This window comes from Mastigoproctus giganteus, chromosome 10 (genome assembly GCF_048544385.1).
Source record: "Mastigoproctus giganteus isolate SK-2022 chromosome 10, ASM4854438v1, whole genome shotgun sequence".
In the NCBI taxonomy this organism is placed as follows: Eukaryota; Metazoa; Arthropoda; class Arachnida; order Uropygi; family Thelyphonidae; genus Mastigoproctus; species Mastigoproctus giganteus.
The window spans coordinates 36,794,971-36,816,618 of NC_143584.1; the positions used below are offsets into that span (position 1 = coordinate 36,794,971).

The window sequence follows — 21,648 nt, forward strand, 5'->3', positions numbered from 1 at the left end:
GCTTCCAAGATAAGTTCTTTGAATGCTTCCCATTTTGAATTTGCTGTTGGTAACATCATCAGTTGGTCCCACTGTATAGAATTTATATACTGTCTCAGTCCATCGTAGTCACCTTTACGAAAGCAAAAACCCTTCCCTTTACCCCTGATGGTAGTTACCTCTTGGAATAAATCCCACTTCAGCACACTGTGTTCACTGCCATCTAGTGGTCCTTTATCTGCAGATTCTTAATGCATGAAGAATCACTAATGATAATCAAATCAAGAGTATTACTCCCTCTAGTTGCCTCCCGAACTTTCTGATTGTAGAAAACAATCATCCAATAAATCCACAAAAGCCTTGCTAGTGTGTGAGTGACCAACCCACAAATGCCAGTCAGTATCTGAGAAATTAAAATCCCCCCATTATAAGACTCTCTGATTTACTGGCCCACTCTATTTCCCTGTACAGTTTCTTATTATACTATTCAGAGTCATTAGGCCTATAGCGCACTCCTACTCTCAATTTTGATCTCTCAATGTTTATGTCACACCAAACTGACTTGACACTGCACTGTCCAGTGATGTCGACTGGCTTCACTTCCTTGGATTTTGTGTTTCTTAACTAATAGCATAATCCCTCCTTCCTTCCTATCCTGTCTATCCTTTCTGTACACATTGTACTCCCCAAATTCCAGTTCTGCATTCCTTATATCTGTGTGACACAACGTCTCTGATATCCCAACAATATCTTCCTTTGATGCTTTGAGCAATACCTCAAATTCATCAAATTTATTTACCAAACTTCTAGCATTATATACATGCACCTGTTCCTATTCTTAATTACCCTAACACAACCCATGTGTTTACTTGTACCGCAATGACTCCCAGCAGTCTCTGAAATATCCTGCATCTTGTTTTCCAGGCTGCTGCTCATTCCAATAGAAGCAGTGCAAGTATCACTTTCACCTCTGCCAGTGGCTACTGTTAATCTATTAGTCCTTGTTATAAAAATAGTATGAGTCAGAGCTGTAATACTCAATACGTTTTACATTGATATTAATATTTGTAAAATAATAAGAGGAGTTTACCTCAATATAGTACATAGAACACTTCCGTATGATACTCTCCAGAAATTAAAATGAAAAAATCGAAAACTTACGTTAGAGTAAAAAATAAATAATTATAAACCAATTTAACAAAATTCAAATCAGTTTAACACAATTAAAAATTAAAAAGAATCTAACGAAAATATTCAAAACTAATTTCCTTCCTGAAGCTGACAACGATTTTCGAGCGTATGTTGTGATCACAGGAATGAAAATTACCGAATAGGGTTGAATCTGAAACTTAAATAGTGATTATTTGTCTTTGCGCATGCGTGTAAAGTTCCACGCATCGGAGATCAAATATGGCTGCCGAACATTAACAGAATTCTCGTGTAATTTAATTTCTACTGTTTATGCAATTAATAGTCTCGTATAATGACGTTGAACATTAAGTATTTTGGCCTTTTTAAATAAAAAAGTATGTTTTTCATTAATGGCATGAAAGGCTAATTCTGATGCTGCTGAACGAGAAACACGAACTGAGGCTTCATGTTGATTTACACGAATATTCAGAGAAAATCGCGTCAAACCTTGGTAAGACAAGTTGCAATCACCGCAAGAAATGTTGTATACCAGATCATTAATTTGTGTTGCGAACGCAGAAAGAACCGAGCGATTGTTCAGTATAGTGTGTAATTTCTGTATTGGTCTGGCCACAATTTTAAATAATTCAGTATCTTTAAAGAAATCTATTAAGCTGTTTGTGCCACTGTTCAACATATGGGACAGAAATAAAGTATTTTTTGATATTACTATTGTTGTTGGTGTAGTATTTTGTATACTATCCTTAGCCTATACCCTAATTCGGTTTATTGCGGCAAGGGGATAATCCCTGTTTAAGAACCTTCTAGTTAATATTTGTATTTCTGAACCCAAAACAGATTCCGTCGTTGAATATTTATAGGCATTTAGGAATTGATTTAAAGATAATCGATCTTTTGTAGGTGAACGGGTGATAGCTATTATAATGTAGAAGCATACCGGTGTTTGTAGGTTTTCGATAGATGCTAAATTGGATTTTATTCGAGTCCCAAGTAAGCGTGAAATTAGAAAGTTTAATGACTTTGTATCCGTATCCTCCCTTTCCAGTGTAAATTTGAGTCTAGAATGAATATTATTAAACGAATGTAAAATGTCTTGGATAGTACTACTATCAGTAATAACTAGAACATCATCTAAATACCTCCCATAGTATGTGATACAGGGTTGAAAAGGTGTCAAATGTGTTCAACAAGTTAACCAAGTAGTAAATAACATAAAAGAAATGCGACTTCCTAAATTGAATACACATGACAGTTCAGCTTTACGAGAACTTCGGAGAAATAAGGACATTATTATACAGATGGCAGATAAAGGAGATACAGTGATAATATTAGATAAACCTGATTATATTAATAAGTTAGATTCAGTTGTTTCAGATACCTCCACTTATCTTGAAGTAGACCTGGCACTGTTTACCAATTTGGTCAATCAATACAATAAAACGTTAACCACGTATCGAAAAAACGACTACATTACTATGGCCCAGTTAAAGGAATTGAAGGCCAGAACATACAATATTCCTGCACTTTTCGGTCAAGTAAAATTACACAAGACTGGATTTCCTATTCGGCCTATTGTTTCCTACAGCCGCACATGTATATAGCATTATAAAACCCTTTTGACAGGTAATACAATTTGGGATTAAGAACTACAATACATTATTTAATAATCTTAAAGACTGTAGACTTGGCAACAATGACATTTTATTCTCAATAGATAACTTTTTATAATCTTTAGCTTGCTAAAACTGCTCTCATTACTAGCCATAATTACTGTTATTGTCAATGCATTTGATAAATTAGAATACTACTTGACCAATGAATAGAGATGTAGCTATGTAAATGTTGTTTGAAATTGATGGACACAAATTTAAAGCTACCTATTTCATTACAAAATTTGTAGGCATTGAGGTCATTTTCATATTTTAATAACAAATCAGTTGCATGTTTCTCTAATTCAGATACTTCTATTTCAAGAATAGTTGAACCATTTAAGAAAGAAAGAAAGCACTATATCTCCAATGTAAATGGTCTAGTAGGGCATTAAACACTGCTTTAATTTCCTGTCTAAAAATTTTGTGTTGTCATTAAATTAAAATTAGTTCATCCAAATCTAGCCTTTTGACACACTCTGTTCTTTTATTTGGCAATTATTCTGCTACAATATCTAATTTATTTGCTATTTCAGGTGCTTATGTATCTAATATTCTATTAATTTTATAATGTCTAATTTCCTGTATGCTGTTTTTCAAACCTCCAATAAGTTTACAGATTGACATGGTCATTTCTTTCTTCTGTAGTGCTAAATTAACTATCTCTGCATGCTGAAGAATATTATGCAAAACACATAAATAACAAATAAATATGTAATCTATATTTTTATTAAATTCTTGGCTGTAGAAATTATTTTGTGATCCAAGGATTTTTCAGAAATATTTTCCAAAGCATGTTTTATATATTTGAATGTTTGTCATACAAAGCTTTTATGGCTTTAGATCTTAATGAAAAGAGTGCCTGAATGTTGTTTTAATGTTGCTTTCACACAATTTGTTAAATTTTCCCACCTGGACGTTGAACTTTAAAAAAATATGAAATAACTTAGTATTGTACCAAAAAAATTTTTCATACCAGCAGACGCTTCGGCAGCTTTACAGCAAGATAAATTTAAAGTGTGCACCAAACATAGCATAAACAATGCATAAATTATATCTTTTATTTATGGCTTTGAACACCTTTATATATACCTACCATATCCAAACCATTTTCATATGCCTGACTGCAATCATTTTTGGTATTTAATCTATTGTTCTCAATTTTATTGAAAATTTTATTTGTCAAACTGAGTCCAGTTTTTTCACAAGTTATTATGAAATCTACAAAACTCCTTGATTACAACTTTTTCGTCTAATATATAAACATCGCATGACTTGGAAAATTTGTTTTTTATGTGACTTACCGGGCTTGCAATCAAAAAATAATGAAAAATTTTAGAATTTTTTTTTTTAATTCTACTTATTTCTGATTGGGCCTTATTACCTAATTAATCACTGAAATCATTTTGAATTATAGGAAGGAGAAAGATATTTTATGGAACCTTTTTTATGTGTTTCCGAATGTTTTAATCCTTTATTTACTCTATTAAATTTAGAATTCCAGCTTGCGAGTGAACAATTTTTTTTTCCAGTTTCTCCTCTGTTGAGTGCAGTGTTATTATTTTGTGCAAAAAAGATTATCTAGGCTCGAAAGTTTTTTTTTCATTAAATAAACATGTGAAATTTCAACATCATTAATTACATTTTTTTTTTTTTTTTTTTTTTTTTCCAACTTCACTCCCATAATTTCTGATTGACGTAAAGGGTTTTTCTTCTGTAGATATTGATGCAAAATAACTGAGTTCAGCTGGGATATTTAATACTATCCCACGTCCATTACATAACGGTCCAATCTGGTTTGTCCTTCTCTTCTTTGCATTTATATATGTGAAGAATTCCTTATCCACCCCTCTTTGTCAGCAATTTCTCATGATCTGCTTTTGCCAGCCTAACCTTTTCTGTGGCACTATTACAGTTCGATTTGTAACTGTTATAGGCTTTAGTACTTTTTATTGCTCTGTAACTTTTCCATGCCGTCTTTTTCTGCTCAAGTAATCTGGCAACTTCATTATTCATCCAACTTGGAATCCTCCTTGTGGAGTATGTTTTTTAATGGTATATAAGCATTCAAGGCTTCTGTGATTAATGTTTTAAAGGTATACCATAATTCAATTATATTCGCTCTCTGTGAGATATCTACCTAGTTAGAACCCATGTAGCAACTCAATCTGTCGAATTTCTTTTCCTGAAATTATAACCCATTCCTTTGCCTTTTCGCCTCCGTAGCCAGGCGGGCAGGAGCAGCAGCAGTGCGTAGCACGCGCTTCTTGATTAGACCGGGGTTTGAGCCCATGACCACCAAATATGGAGGATGTGAAAAGGTCAGGGAATGATCACCGCACATCCCCAGAGCAATATGGCCTTAGTTGCTAATGCTCCTAAAAACCAAAAAACAAACAAAAAAACCCAATCCTTTGCCTTTAACTATCGCTACCTCTCTCTTCATCGTCCACCGTAGAAGTCCTTGATCACTTCCTGCTACTGGTTCATGTACTGTCAGCCCTATTATGTCATCTACTTGATTTAAAAATTTAGTCCCCCGTGAAGAGTTTCCTTCCCATTTTCTCCAATCAATTAGAAGCAAATTAAAATCACCCATAATAAAACATTCATGCTTATTTGCTCATTCCATTTGCATTTATATCTCATCATAATCTTCACAATCACCTGGCCTGTAGATTACTCCAACTCTCATTATACCTTTTCTTCCAACTATCTCACACCCATACAGATACTAGCATGCAAAATGTCTGAATCCAGGAAAGCTTTCATTGTGCTCAGGCTGCTTTTGATAAGCAGTGTGACCCTACCACCCTTTCTATCTTCCTTATTCTTCCTAAATACATTATACATACCCTACTGAAACTTATCATCCCCATTCTCTGGATAGCACCATGTTTCCGTAAGACCTATTATGTCAGCGTTATTACTTGTCCTAACCAGCAGTTCACTCATTTTATTGACGACACTTCTGACATTGCTGTATAAACAATTAAGACTTAATGTTCTCATATAGTTAACTATCCTGACACACCCCTTAAAAGTTATTTGAGCTGGCTTCCCTGGCATTAGCTGCCCGCTCATTTGAAACATTTCTGCCCTCAGAACATCTTACTCTAGTGTTTTCTGTTGGGGTAACAAACAAGAACTCTTGAGGCATGTGCAAGTGTTGCTTTGACCAATATTATCAGATAAATGTGTATCTAGGGAAACTGCTAGTTTGGAAGGGATCCTTATTCACCCCCCCCAAACTAGCAGTTTCCCTGAACCTTTAAGGTATCCTCAATAATACTGGCAAAAACTCCTGCATCACCTTTGTTTAAATGTATCCCGCCTCTACAAAACAGATTCCTTCTACCTACAAGTGCAGACCAAGCTGATAGAAATTTCCCCCCAAAAGTCTTGCAGAGTTCTTCAAATCTTCTAATCCACAAGGATTTCAGTATATAATCCCTCCTGTTGTGCCTAGGCAGAATTGCAGACATATAAACATTGTGACCTAACTTGCAGCATTTCTTTGGCATCTTCCTATATTTCTCTAACAATCGTCAGATCATGTATGCTTATGTCATTAGTCCCCACATGAATAATAATGTTCTCTTTATTCCCCTTAAAATCTGATAGTCTGTTGGCAACATCATTAATAGTTGCTCCTGGCAGACATACCCTGGTTCCAGTCCACCAATTCTTATTTCAAAAAATATTTACCGTTTCCCTGACAATGGAGTCTTCTAATAAAACTAAGTTCTTTTGAACCAGAGAGTAGTTTGCACTTGGTTATTCTGTTTTGGGGCCTGAATTGGGAGTGCATCACTTGGTAGGTTACTAGTCTTGAGTCCCTGATGAGTTCCCAGTTACATTATTCTCGAGGGCAAGCAACTTTTTTTTTTTTTTTTTTTTTCAGGGACTCAAAAAATTGTTCTAGCAATGCACCAAATTTTAACTTAATTTTCTCTCCGGTTCTGTGTAGCAATTCTAATTGTTTTGCTTTTCTAATGCATCATCTATATTTCCACCAACTTTTAATTTCTTCTCAAATAGTTTCCATTCTAAATGATTTGTGTGTGTGTGTGTGTGTGTGTGTGTGTGTGTGTGTGTGTGTGTGTGTGTGTGTGTGTGTGTGTGTGTGTGTGTGTTCAGATAAAATTTCATGCTCTTTTAATCTATATAAGTGCTTCCAATCTGTAAACCCTTTGTCTTTCTTACAGTTGGTTATGTTGGATAGTTGTTTCCCAAATAATATGCAGAGAAAGCAAAAAAAAAAAGAAAATTGTGATTTTTACGAGATATTAACCAATTTCAGTCTGCATACCGCCCATTTGGGAGCTTTTTTTGAGAACCAGTCTATTGAAAAACTCCACCCATCTTCAGACCCAGAGCTACAAAAATCCTTGATATGGACCACATTTGATGAGCATGCATTTTATCATTAATATTTGGCCAGGATGTTGGATCATTAAAATTTAAATTAGGAACCATTAAAGTGTAAATAGTATTTTTTTTTTTTTTTTTTTTTTAAATTTTCATGCTGATAGATCATCTAGATTTGTACTTGGAGAATCTGAAAGATTAGTACTTGCATCTTGATTTGTATTACTCGATAACCATTTAGTCCACTGTTTTGCTGTTTTTTTTATTTTCTTCTTCACTTGCTTTTTTTCTCTCTCCCCCTCTTCTAAATTCAGCTCCAGAAGGACTCTTAGGTTTAGACATTGTAAGTATAATTGTCTGCAAAAGAAAATTATTTTGATCCATAGGATAATCCAAAAAAAAAAAATTACTGGTAATAATTATTGATATGCAAACAAAACACTGTTATTATATTTGCTAATTCCTTATATACACACCACACTTTTAATACTATATGTATTAAGAAACATTAATACAAAATATGGAACAGTGCTATCAATTTTGTGCCTCAGGCAATCGTCCTGCTTACTCTGCCCTAGTTATTATGACTTCGACCATAAATAAGCCTCTCACATTAACCTGACCTGTTAGCAGATACACTGGATGTAGCAAAAATATGGATCTGTCTTAAGCAGTGTTACTTTTCACCACAATTAGGCACATTGTGGCCCAGTTGCCCATGCACCATTAAGCCCAAAGAAACAGACAAACAGCATTTGAATTGTTTTTGTAGAGGCAAGGCAAATTCTTCATCTTTTTAAAACAATGAAGTGTTCTAAACTTTCTGATCACAAGTGGTTATGATCTTTCTGAGCTATTTCCATTTGTACTAAGTAAGAAGTAAATCATTCCTTACTATGCTTTCCACCATGGCAGAACTTCCCTTCATCGCAACTAATATGTTCAGAAACTATTAAATTGTAGAAAGACTGCTTCATCAGCACCGAAGATATTCTTCAGATTACAGCTTCTGACTGGAGCTTCTTATTTTGTTTTCTATCCTTCCATTTCAGCATTGCTAACAGGTACTCCCTCTGTAGACATTTTTGGGGTAATTATATTCTATTTGGATTTCAGTTTTTGTGAACATTCATTAGAGATGTGGAAATTATCTATGCCCACCTCTATTGCTCAGGCTTTTCCATTCTGCTGCAAAATCAGTCTTGAATATTTGAGGCTCTTGACTTCATTACCCACTCAAATAATAAACCATCAGATTCTTCACTGTGATTTGCAATCCATGCCCATTTCACATTTGGTTTTAGCTTGTACTTATTCCCTGTCTGCTCCTTTTGAAAGAATTTGAGATTATAGAAACAGGAATTCCAAATATTTTTTGACTTCTAACTTCATTCCCTGATTGATAGCATGTGGTATTTCCAGTTTTGTCCAGATTGTAATCTGCTAGTGCATCCGTAGAAAATTTTAATAAATTTATATTATTTTAGTGCATGATTTATTCAGTGATGTTCATATATAATAGTATAGTATGTACAAAAAAAAAAAACAAAAAAGCATGCACATGTTTGGAAAAATTCTAAATAATACAATAAAGAAATCTAAAAAAAATAAATAGATATTCTTCTTCTCTTCTTCAAGTGCTCTTGCCCACAGGCAGGTTCAGGACTCCATTGACACTATTTTTCTCTATCTTGTGCTTTCCTTGTTAATTCCTGCATAATTTCCTCTTCCCATCCAATCCATCATTCCAATTCTCCTGCTCCCAACAGCTCTCTTCTCACACATCTTTCCCATCTATCACTTTCCTTGTTGAGAGGAGTCTAGTAACATGCTACTTTTCAACATAGTCCACTTTGGAGTCAATACACTTTTGCCATTGATGCTGAAGTGCATTGATTCCAGCTGTGAAGAAATTTTCTCTTGAGCCTCCAGGAATGCATCCACTGCAGCAGTGACATCACTGTTGGATGTCAGCCAGGTATTTTTTAAATTAGAAAAAAGGTGCAAGTTTGGTGCTAGATGTGCTGAATGTGAGCAGATGGTTCACAGGTTTCATACAGTGCAGCCATGGTGATAACAGACAGGCGCCTCCGTAGCCAGGTGGGAAGGAGCAGCAGCAACACTTCGTAGCACACGCTTCTTGATTAGACCGGGGTTCGAGCCCGTCACCACCAAATACGAGGATGCGGAAAGGTCAGGGAATGACCACCGCATATCCCAGAGCAATATGGCCTTAGTTGCTAATGCTCCTAAAAAAAACCAAATAACAACAGCAATAACAGACTAGTGAATAGGTGCATTATCATGGTGGAACAAGGCTCTTTTGCTGAGTTTTCCTCGGCATTTGTGTCCGATGTTTTCACACACACACACACACACACACACACACACACACACACACACACACACACACACACACACACACACACACACACATGCCTCATAAGGTCTGCATAATATGCCCATGAGACTGTCTTGCCTTTCTGAAGGTAATCCACTGACAACACTCCATCAGCATCCCAAAAAACCAATGCCATTACCTTGCCATCAGAAGGAGTCAACTTGGCTTTCTCTGGAGGGGACATAGAGCTGTGTGTTTTCACTATTTGGACTGCTCCTTTCTCTCTGGCTGAATGTGATGGACCTACATCTCATTCGTGATCACCTTGCAAGGAAATTTGCTGGGTCTACTTGTAAATGATGCAAATAGTCACTTGACAACTCTTGTGCATTTGTGATGTTCTGTCAACAACTTTGGAACTCATAGTGCTGACACATTTTTCATACTGGGAACATCAGTTGTTATGTGGTACATACGTTCAGGTGAGATGCGTAAGACACTGGCAGTGTACTGAACTGTCGCCCTTCAATCACTCTTCACTGTATGAGTTAATGCAATTGCATCATTTTTATACATAATAAGCTACACATACAATGATCATTTACCAAGGTAGATGAAATGGCATCGTTTTAATTATATCTCATATTGTGAATACCTTCACAACGAGTTGCCATGATATCGCACTACCTCGAATAAGTGACGCTTCCCTAATGGAGAAGACTATTGTTACTTATTCTCCACAGATACCACTACCCAGACAGCACTGCTTCAAAGCTTATTGGCCTCTTTGGTGAGTTGGCAAGCTACCCTGCTGTTCTAAAAGTTATAGCCCAGTTATGAAATATAACTCCACAATATGAGAGATGTCCATGGTGTGCACTGATTTAGACTAAAGGGTATTTTTGGCTAGACCCTTATGCATAGTTTATACGTATGTGCAGTTTATTAAGTATAAAAATGATGCAATTGCACTAACTCATATGTCAGTAAACCCCAGCAGTCTAAGGCTCTAGCCGAAAATATAAATATCCTAGTCTAAATCAGTGCACACTACAGGCATCTCTCATATTGTTGAGTTATGCTTCATCACTGGGTTGTCACTATTGTAACACCAGGGTGCCTGCCCACCCACCAAAGAGAGGCCAGTAAGCCTTGAAACGGTGTTATCTGAGTGGTGGTATCCACCGAGAATAAGTAACAATAGTCTTCTCCATTGGAGAAGTGTTACTTTCGAGGTAGTGCAATACCATGGCAACTCATTGTGAAGGTATTCATAATATAAGATATAATTAAAATGCCAATTAAAACGATACTTTGATAGATGATCATTGTATGCGTAGCTTATTATGTATAAAAATGATGCATTTGCACTAACCCATATGTCAGTAAAACTCTGCAGTCTAAGGCTCTAGCCAAAAATATCCTTCACTCTTCACTAGACCACATACATTGTCAACAACTTCTGGAGTGATGGACCTTATAGTCCTTCCATAACGTGATCATCTTCCAGGTTCTCTCTTGCTCCCACTTTTAAATACTGCTGCCCACTTCTTCACCATGGAATAAGGAGTATCCTCTGCATAATATGCCCACGAGACTGTCTTGCCTTTCTGAAGGTAATCCACTGACAACACTCCATCAGCATCCCAAAAAACCAATGCCATTACCTTGACATCAAAAAACCAATGCCATTACCTTGCCTTGTAACCATATCCTCATGAATTTCCTTTGGCATTGGTCCCTTTTATCCCAAATATTGGACCCGGGTGACAAGTGTTCCATGGCGAAGCAATTCCAGTGCATTTCTAAAAGCATTTTCTCTAAAGAACTTTTCACGAAATATTTTCTATTTTTTTTGGTTTAACTGACAATTTATTGAATTAAGGGTTTCCGTAGCCCAGTGGTCAGGAGCGGGAGTGCAGTAGCACACGCTCCTTGAGTAGACCGGGGTTCAAGCCCCTGACTGCTAAATACGGTCGATCTGCCAACCCATACTGGACCAGCGTAGCAGATTATGGTCTATTTCCCTTAATGTGAATTGTTGAGGAGGCTTCCATCCTGCAGTGGGTTGAAAATGGCTTCAGTTTACCTTTTTATTGAATTATATATCAGAGTTGCTGTTTCGCACTACTAGAAGCTTTTGCCTGTAAGAAGTAGATAGGGGCCCGGAAAGGAAGTCCACCTTTCAGTTTCTTTTTCTAATCGTACTAACAAACTAACTCAGCTGCCTGGTCATTTTGTGATACTGCTCCTGTTTCTTCGTGACAAGGCTGGAAACCTGGGTGGTAAAGCAAACACCCAGGGCTAAAAGGAGCAAAACATGGACCACGACAACTTTCCCCCGATTCAGACAGCAAATTCAGTGGGTTTGCACCAACCGAAAGAGACTGAAGATAGATACTTTTTGAATGGAACATCCAACTTTCCTGATCTTGCATTCCTTAATGAATGAGGCCATTAGCTATCTATCACTCAAACATTAGGTCCCATTTAGTTTCTACCTTCAACAGTGAAAGCCGGGTATTTGAACTGCCGCATTCGTCTGTATATTCTGAACCCAATACAATGTTATAGGTGTCAGAAATTCAGGCACTCACTTCCTTGCAACATATTGCCATTAATCCTGATTCTTTCTTGCCATTAGCATTGAGAATATTCTTTCCTCTGCTTTGGAAAAACTAGACTTTCGCTTTTACATTTCTTTAAATGCTCCTAGCTGTACATGTCACTAAATAATTATAAAAAATATAAAATTTTTATATTTTCCATAGTTGTTAATCAAAATTTTTACCTTTTTAATAGTTGTTTATCATACTGTGTAGTATTTCTGTATTTAATAGTACTAACCTGTGTATTGTTTTTCAGTAAGTATATTAGTTTATAGTTCCGGCTCTAATTAGACCACAAGACAAGGTTTGGGATAACCTTGAAATTTTGTCAAAAAGTTAAGTGTATAGTGAGGTGGCAAAAATTTAGTAAATATCTTAGAATCAGTTTCACTTCTATAAAAGAGGGCATTTTTTTGTTATTATTTTATTAGTTTAGCTTTTGGGTACATATGTGTTTTTTTTTTTTTTTTTTTGTTACTATCTTTTAAATAACTGAGTATAGTTTCTAATTTATAAATCCTCTAGCATATATTTCTAGAGAGCAAAATTTGTCAGTAGATAAAAATGTGCTTCTTGGATGTGATTTTTTTTTTTTTTTTTTTTTTTTTTGTTTTTGCATTCTTAGTTTTTCAATTCTATAGGTTGTTAATGGAGACCACAAACAACGGCTAAATATTATTGCAGATGCATTGCCACAGATGATGGATACTCTCTTGACATATCATTCTTCAGAAAATTTGAAATGTATCTGTCAAGTATTAAAGGTAAGATTTTCACCACAAACTAAATTGCTATTTTTATTTTATTTTATTTTTATTTTTTAAATCAAATAATCTACATATTTTGTTCTTTAGTAAACATCTTATCCATTACAATGGTTGAAAGTAAATGACATTCTAATTTGAATACTATGCATATGAATACCATATGTGTTAATATGAACAGTGTAATTTTAAAATTCCACTGTTATTAACTAATTTAGGTAGCTATTATTCATATGAATGAAAAGAAAGAATATTTTAATTAAAGACATTTGAAGCATTTTACAAAACTCTAAAATGCTCTTCTTTTCTCATGTTTTGTAGTGAAAGAATGTAATTTATTTATCAATAAGATGGTCAGCTAGAGATTGCTCTACCCAAACAAAACTAAACACATTTTCACAAAATGAAAATACATAAAAATGGACAACATTTGTGAATAGAATATGCTTTACTTTTGTAAAACAAACATTATAAACACTCTTTTGTTACTAAATATGAGAGTTGACTAATATAATCACTGCTATAATTTAGTTTTAATGAAAAATTATATGAACAGTGCTAGAAATTATATGAACAGTGCTAGAAAACAGATTTTAGTAAGAGGAACGGTAAATAAGACGCAAAGGGGAATAGTTATGAATATATAGCTATAAAAACATTATCTAATGAGGCTAGTAAAAATGAAAATTTGACCAAAATCTTTTAAGGATGGTGAGATTATTGCATAACCATATTCATGATAACAAATATTGATGATATCTCACTGAAGTCAGGTATGAAATGTTAGTTATATTTTAAGCTTTTTGTAGATATTCCAAGGAACTACAGAACTTACCCATGAATAAAATGTATTTATGCAGAGATTCATATCTTTTGAGTGTAGACTGAAGAAGTAATGCTTCTTGCACTAATGAACCAGACATTATGACCACCTATCTAATAACGTGTTGGGCTACATTTTGCCACAATAACCGCCTGCATTCAGTGTGGCGTAGTCTCCATGAGAACATGAAAGGTGTCCACAGGTATACTGGACACCTTTCATGTTCCAGCTGGATAGAAGGGCCTCCCAGACTTCAGCAGTGGAGTGAAGCACTGGTGTAGACTGGAATTTGGTAGTTAGGGAAGCACATGAAATGCTTGGATGTGATCCTTGAACCATTCCTGCACAATGCAGACCTTGTGACACAGGGCATTGTCTTGTTGAAATAGTCCAGTGCTATCCTGATACACTGTTGTCTTGTAGGCAAAACTTGGTTAAAAACAATGCATAGGATTTGGCAGTTGGGGGTGTGTCCAATGAAGGAACTCAGTGCCATCCATGAAAACATTCCCCAAACTGGCCTGTTTTCATTCAACCCTGCAGTCTCGTTGCACACTTGCTATCAAATGTGCACCTGTTTGTTGGCATTGATGAAGCTGCCACCTTGATTTTTCAGACCAGGCAACTCTTTTACAGTAATCTAATGTCCGGGAATGGTGCTTCCATGCCTACTGCAGGTAGAGGTGTTAGTGACAGTTGATCAACATGGGAACATGAACAGGTCGCTTACTCCATAGGTCTATTTGCAAGAGTGTCCACTGGTTGGTGTGCTCAGAAATATTACTCTGTGCACCCTGGTTGTAGTGCCATTAATTGAGCAATTGTGAGCTGTCTGTCCTGGACAGCACATGCCAACTGCCATTCACCTCGATTGTCAACCAGTGGTGGTCTGTCTGTCCCAGCACGTTTCCCTAATTTTGTGTCCCTCTTCAGACCATTCCACCACTTTCGCTCAACAGCCCCTTGAACAGCTGACAATGCCCGTGGTTGTTGAGATGTTGGTCTCCTCCTCCTAGTGCTGCAAATCATTCCCCATTTAAACTCTGGCAGATCCTTTCCCCATTGAATGTGCTTACTAACAGACACTACTTTTGCCATCATTATACATGCAGTGCTGGTTGGTGATGTCACTTCTAGGTGCTGTGGGACGTATCTATTCATGGGAAAAGGGATGGTCATAATGTTTTGGCTCATGAGTGTAGTTCATAACCTCATTGCTAGGTGGCACAAGTTCCAACTAGGTTCTCCATGTAGCTAATAGTTGTTAGTTAGTATGTGTAGTAACATATCCATGTGATTATTCATTTGTTACATTGTTTTAAATGGTGATTCATTTGTTACATTGGTTTGAATACTTGCTGATTCAAAAGTGATTCCATTTGAATCGCCATTTTTGGGACTCTGTTGGTGTTATCCACTGGATTTTCAGAAAAGGGGACTGCAGTTTGTTCAGTCCAGCACATCAAGATGTTGAATAAACAAAAATGAATCAAACAAATTTTAACTGTTTTATTTTATTGTTCATTTTATGTATTTGTAAGGCTTGGTAATACAGCAATGTTGCTTTAGCACAACAGTGTGTGACCTCATTTTCTGCATCCTTCCAGTGACTCCTCCCTTCCCCCCCCCCTCCTAGAAGGAAAAAAAAAAAACCCTAAACATTTTCAAGGCAGCAGCTGTGACTCTGGTCTCCCTATGATTTTTAATGAAGAGTTTACTGTAATACTCTACTGTGAGATATGCAAAGATGCCTATAAAGAAAAGAGGAATCAACTTATATGGCAAATATGTGATTAAGTACAAATTTTATTGCAAAAAATAGAAGACTTAAATGATGGGGTATGTAGTTAGATTCTTTTGGTAGCTACATGAATCAGATTTTTTTTAAACTAAAGAAAGATTTTATTAAATGTCAACTTTGAACTGCATTTAACTAGTTCCCGCTGTAGAACTGGGGTATGCTAAATTTTTTTTCTCCCTTTGTGTTGATGAAATTAAGTTACTTGTAAGCATTTTATATAACTACATATTGTTATATTATGTAACTACAGCTATAAGAACTTGCTGTTCATGTCTCTGTCATGCACTGATTTATTTTTGGTAAGTTGTTGAAACCTTATTTTGCAAATCAAAGGCAGTTGCTTTAACTACCAACAGTTTTTCCTTTAATCATACTTTTCCCACAATAGGTCAGGATGGGAAACTCACCCATTCACTAATATAATCCTACTTGGCAATTTTCAATTGTATACACCTATGGGGAAAAGTCATCAGTAACTATGCTTTAATTGGTCTTAAGTGCTTACCAGTCATGACTTTCCTATGATTTTATTGACTAGTAAGCCTACCTATTAGTCAGTCAATTTGACATATAAATCGTATTTGCTGTTGTGATGATTGATTTTATATTTTAATACTGCAGACCGTAAAGAATTCTGTTAATGAATGTGACTGGCGGTGGGCGGGCGACTAAATTAACAAACCTTAGTAAATGTTATCTACTGTCATTTTCTTTTTCTTTCTTTCTCAAAAGGATACTTAACATACATTATCAAATGACTTTTTTGATTCATGTATTTATTTCTGTTGTATTTATTCCTATGTGCAGGATTATTTTGGGGTTTTGGTCAAAATTTGGAGGATAGTGTCTGAAATGGATTTGGAAAGTCAGTTCCACTGTTCAGCTTTCATTGCTAGTGGAGAATGTAGGTGTGTTAAGTTAATTTATTCAAACTATACAGTCAGATAAACCCTTGATTTCTTCCCTGTGTACCACTGGCACAATCAGTGATCAGTATGTATAAAGTATATTTATATAATACTGAAACATTTTATAGAAAAATATCTTGTAAGCTATGAATCTACCCCCCCTTTCCCATAGGCTTCAGCACATGTAGATTTGCCATTTTTTGCATCTTTAGGAATATATCAGTGTATCAAATTTATGACCTGCTATATATTAACATTTTGTTTTCTCGTGGAGTGGTGGTATTATTCGTTGAGTTAAGTAACAAACTTGTGCTGCTTAAAATTTAATTTTCACGATGGTAAAAAAGTAAAGTAAAGTGCAGCCATTATCAACCCACTGCAGGATGGAAGCCTCCTCAACAATTCATGCTGAGGGAAATGGACCATAATCTGCCACGCTGGTCCAGTGCGGGTTGGCAGATCGACCGTATTCAGCAGTCAGGGGCTTGAACCCCGGTCTACTCAAGGAGCGTGTACTACTGTACTCCCGCTCCTGACCACTTGGCTACGGAGGCCGTTTTTTTCACGATGGTTAGTTTATGGAAAGACTTACACATTGCCTAAAAACTAAAAGCTTACACAAAAAAAAAAAAAATAAATAAATAATAATAAAATAAAATAACTTATTTGTGAAGGAAATCTTAAAACATTGTGTTGGAGCTTGGTGTAAATGATGGAAAAGATCGTAGTAACACTCATGTCATAGCACAGGACCTTGGACTTCCTAGAAGAAAAATTGTCCAGTTATATGAAATTCTGTAAAATAATGTAAACAGTAATTCATTGACAATGGAGAGGCTCTTCCCTGACAACACCTGGAGATGATGAACCCATACCCAATAATTATTGGTATTCACAGTCACTTAACTGGAAATAAGTATCATTGATCCGCATGTTATTGACCTCCATTCTTTCCCAGAACCATAGAGCAAAGCTATTAAATTGATGTGAATCAGTTCATGTTAGCTACTGTTCACGACAAGGATCTTGTATGGGTACCACTGAATTATGAATTGTAGAACTTTATCGATGGTTGACTTTGGAATATTAAGCAGTTGTGATAGTACCCTAGCACTAATGAGTGAATGTTGATTTCGTGTTGCACCATTGGCACAGCCAGTGATTTCTTCAACAACAGATTACCAGCAAACTTCTTTTGTCATGAGAAGATACAGATAATTTACCTATTTTTTCTCATTTATCATTTTGCACGACTGATTTGGGGAAAGTGATCCTCTTAATCCTATGAAAAGTGGTTATTCTCTAAGTGCTGCGAGAGAGTTGCTGTTTATCGACAAGGCATGAACCTTCTTTTTGAGTACTAATTCAAGGTCTGTTGACTGCATTTGCCATCCTTACGTTTAAATGTGATCAGAAGCATCATCAATGGTCACATGGTAAGGTTAGATGATTTACATTTGCTTGCACACATTGCTAGTATTTTAATCCCCTTCCTAAGACAGTTTTTAGAACTTTTTTTTTTTTTTTTTTTGATCTTTCCATTTCTTCATGACTGGATAGTGTTCATTCCAAATTTCATCTTGCTGCCATATTTACAGCCAAGTAAAGTGATGCACTTTAATTATAACCATAACCATGGCTAGGTTACTTGTGTTATTCTCCTTGGTTTAAATGTGTCTGGCTGAAAGTTGTTAAATTATAACATTTGTTTTGGGAACTGGAAGGAGAGTGCACTATGCTCTGTTGAAACTGCAGATTCTTTTGGAATCTTGATCACACAAATGACTAACTGGTCTGACTGACTTTGATCATGCATTTGATGCCACAGTACAGTTGTATAGACAATGCACTTGCTGTAACATGTAGCTTGGTAGTTTCTTGTATATGCATTTGACAGTGTTTTCTACAAAAAGTCAGCCTTGGCGATGGAAACTTCAAAAATCAATCTAAGATGATAGCTTTGGTTCTGGTTTCAGTAGCAAAATCACATGGGGTGTGTGTGTGAGTGATCCATTTTAACTCAACATTTGGAACTATCTGTGTTTTGTTTTTTATTTTCCAGTTTTATAGTTTTTTTTGCCTGGTTATGTTTTCTAGGCAAAGTGGTTATTTTGCTTTGTAAGCTTTGAGAAATTAAATATCTCTTCATTCAAAGCAAAGTATTCACCTGTCTACTTCCAAATAGTTAATTTCAGTCCAAAATTACAACCTACAAAACACCCATTTTAAATGTTCATTTTAAGCTTCTTTTTAACCTTGATTTCAACATTTTTATGCAGGTAACAGTGAGAGGGATATGTAGTATAGGTCATTCTGATCCATTTAAGCAGCTGGTTGGACCAATTGTTAATTAGCTGCTGGAGAAACAACAAAACTTTAAAAATGATTGTAAATGATAAATTTGGCAATACGGACACTAGAAACATACCTGCAATTCTGATTTAGTTGGTAGTTTTCCAGTAATTGAATGTTTTTTCTGGTCTTCCAGTATGGTTAGTTTTCTTTTTATTTGGTCTTTTGTGTTATTTTTTAAATTATGAATCAACTGAATTAAGTGATATGTGCTTACAAGCTGACATTAGTCAGCTCAGCATGTTCTATATGAGTTCAGTTAGCATTAGTAAAGGCACATGATGCAAAAAAAGCAAGCTTATTTAGCATCGGCCAAAAAAAAAAAAAAAAAAAAAAAATCTAATTTCACCCATTCACTTGCTCCAAACGTTTGTATAGTTCTGCCTTAAATCTATTTAAGCTATCAACTTCTACAATGACAGATGGAAGTTTGTTCCACCAATCAACCACACTCTGGCTAAAGGCAAACTTCTGCACATCTATCCTATAACTGTCTTTCCTCCACAACAGGTGCATATAAATAGCCCATTAGAGGTGGTAGCAATTCATACAATAGCAAGGTCCGTATTAACCATATGTTCATTATCCATTCCACCAAGAGAGGATGTCTCTTATGAAGACCTAGATGCATTACTACAACAACTACCACCCCCAATCTGTATGATAGGAAATATGAATGGACATAACCCTTTGTGGGGATGCTCCGACTACAACAGAAGAGTACGCATCATTGAACAACTGCTAGATAATCATAACCTCCTACTTCTTAACAGGGGTAACCACACTTACTTCCACTTTTCAACTCAAACCACCACAGCTATAGATCTTACCATACGTAACTCCTACACTTTACACAGCATTTAATTGGGAAGTTTTTGAGGATCCTCTTGGGAGTGATCATTATCTAGTAATTTTCACACTGGTCAGTGAATATCCATATCATACCAGCAGGACTCCTCGCTGGAAAATAGAAAAAGCTAATTGGGAAGCATTCAGGAGGAAAGCAGTTTTCAATACCAATATCATTGAGCAGGAAACAGTAGTTGTTGCACTAGCACATACCACAGAAACCATACAAAACACAGGCAAGCTAACAATCCCGAAGACTTCATCACGTTTCCCAAACCGTCTGAAAACATGGTGGAACAGTGATTGCACTAAAACAAGAAAACAACAGAATAGGGCATGGAACCATTTTCGCAGGTACCCCCACCACAGAAAATCTGATTCAATACAAAAGAATGCGAGCCATAGCGCGATTTACTAGGACGCAGAGTCGAAGAGCAACATGGATCAAATTCACATCTATAATAAACAAAACAGCAAATGCACACATAATCTGGAATAAAATAAGAAAAATGACGGGTAAATATTGAAATAGGCCATCACCAATACTGGTCTGCAGTGGAATTAATTTAACTGAATCTACCGTTATTGCAAACACATTAGGTGAGACCTTCGTAAAAGTATCAGCAAAAGATTCATACCATCCGGAATTTCTGATCCAAAAAGAAAAAGCAGAAAAGCATAAGATCAAATTTAAATCAAAAGATAATGAACCGTACAATCAACCATTCACAATAAACAAAACTGCACGAAGTTTTTTCCACAGCCAGGCCAAGTGCAGTAGGCCCAGACGACATACATTACAACATGATGATCAAGCACCTTAACAAGACTGAATTAGAAAATTTATTGAGACTGTATAACAGAATATTCAAAAAAAATGTACTTCCAAACACATGGCGCCATGCAATAGTACTAGCTTTCCCTAAACCCGACAAAGACCTGACAAATCCATGCAACTATCAACCAATAGCCCTCACCAGTTTAAGAAAATTACTATAAAAAATGATAAATAAGAGATTGATAAGGTATTTAGAGGAAAATAACATCTACACAAACACACAATGTGGTTTTAAACATCATAGGTCTACTCTAGACCACTTAGTCAGGATAGAAGCCAACATCAGAAATGCATTTATCAGATCACAACATATGGTTACAGTATTTTTTGACACTGAAAAAGCTTACGATACCTCTTGGAGATATGGGATCCTGTGAGATGTGCACCATGATGGACTCAGAGGCAATCTCTCTATGTTTATCCAGAACTTCCTTATGAATAGAACCTTCCAAGTCAAAGTACAAACTTCTTTCTCCAAAATCTACCAAGAAGAAGAAGAAGAAGAAGAAGAAGAAGGCGTTCCACAGGGCTCAGTCTTGAGTGCCACTTTGTTTGCCATAAAGATTAATTCGATCACAAATCAACTCTCTCCTTCGGTTTCACATGCACTTTATGTTGATGATTTTAGTATCTCTAGTCAGGCACAGAACATGAGAACTATTGAGAGGCAATTGCAATGCGCAATCAATAATATAAGTAAGTGGGCACTAGATAACAGTTTCAGACTGTCAACACAAAAAACAATGTGTACATTTTTGTTGCAAAAGAAATCTCCATCCTGATCCTGAACTGAAATTAGAAGGCAAGCAGCCGAAGGCAAAATTTCTTGGACCAATCTTAGATAAGAAACTCTCATTAGTGGAGCATATCCGGGAGCTACATAAAAGCTGTACAAAACACCTGAACATACTTAAAATCCTTTCGTCAACAGCATGGGGAGCAGACAGATATTCCTTCCTAAACCTATACAAAGCACTAATTAGATCAAAGTTGGATTATGGAGCCCCAGTGTACGATTCAGCATGGAAAACAGCTCTGAAATGGCTGGATCCAGTTCATCACAACGCACTGCATATAGTTACTGGCACCTATCATACCTCTCCCCTATATAGTCTCTATATCGAATCCAACGAACCACCTTTAACCCTTAGGCAACAACAACTTGCATTGAATTATACATTTAAAATAAAATCTGTGCATGGACAGTCTACA

General features: G+C 36.0%; 1 protein-coding gene across 1 annotated transcript in view; it reads left to right on the forward strand.

Annotated features, from left to right (window-relative positions):
- The window catches only part of Paip1 (Poly(A) binding protein interacting protein 1), a 191,460-nt gene that overhangs the window by 73,336 nt on the left and 96,476 nt on the right, over positions 1-21,648 (forward strand). Inside the window, exon 6 of the mRNA XM_090382432.1 lies at positions 12,743-12,865. Coding sequence (XP_090238558.1) covers positions 12,743-12,865 — 123 coding nt within the window. The remainder of the gene's footprint in view (positions 1-12,742; positions 12,866-21,648) is intronic.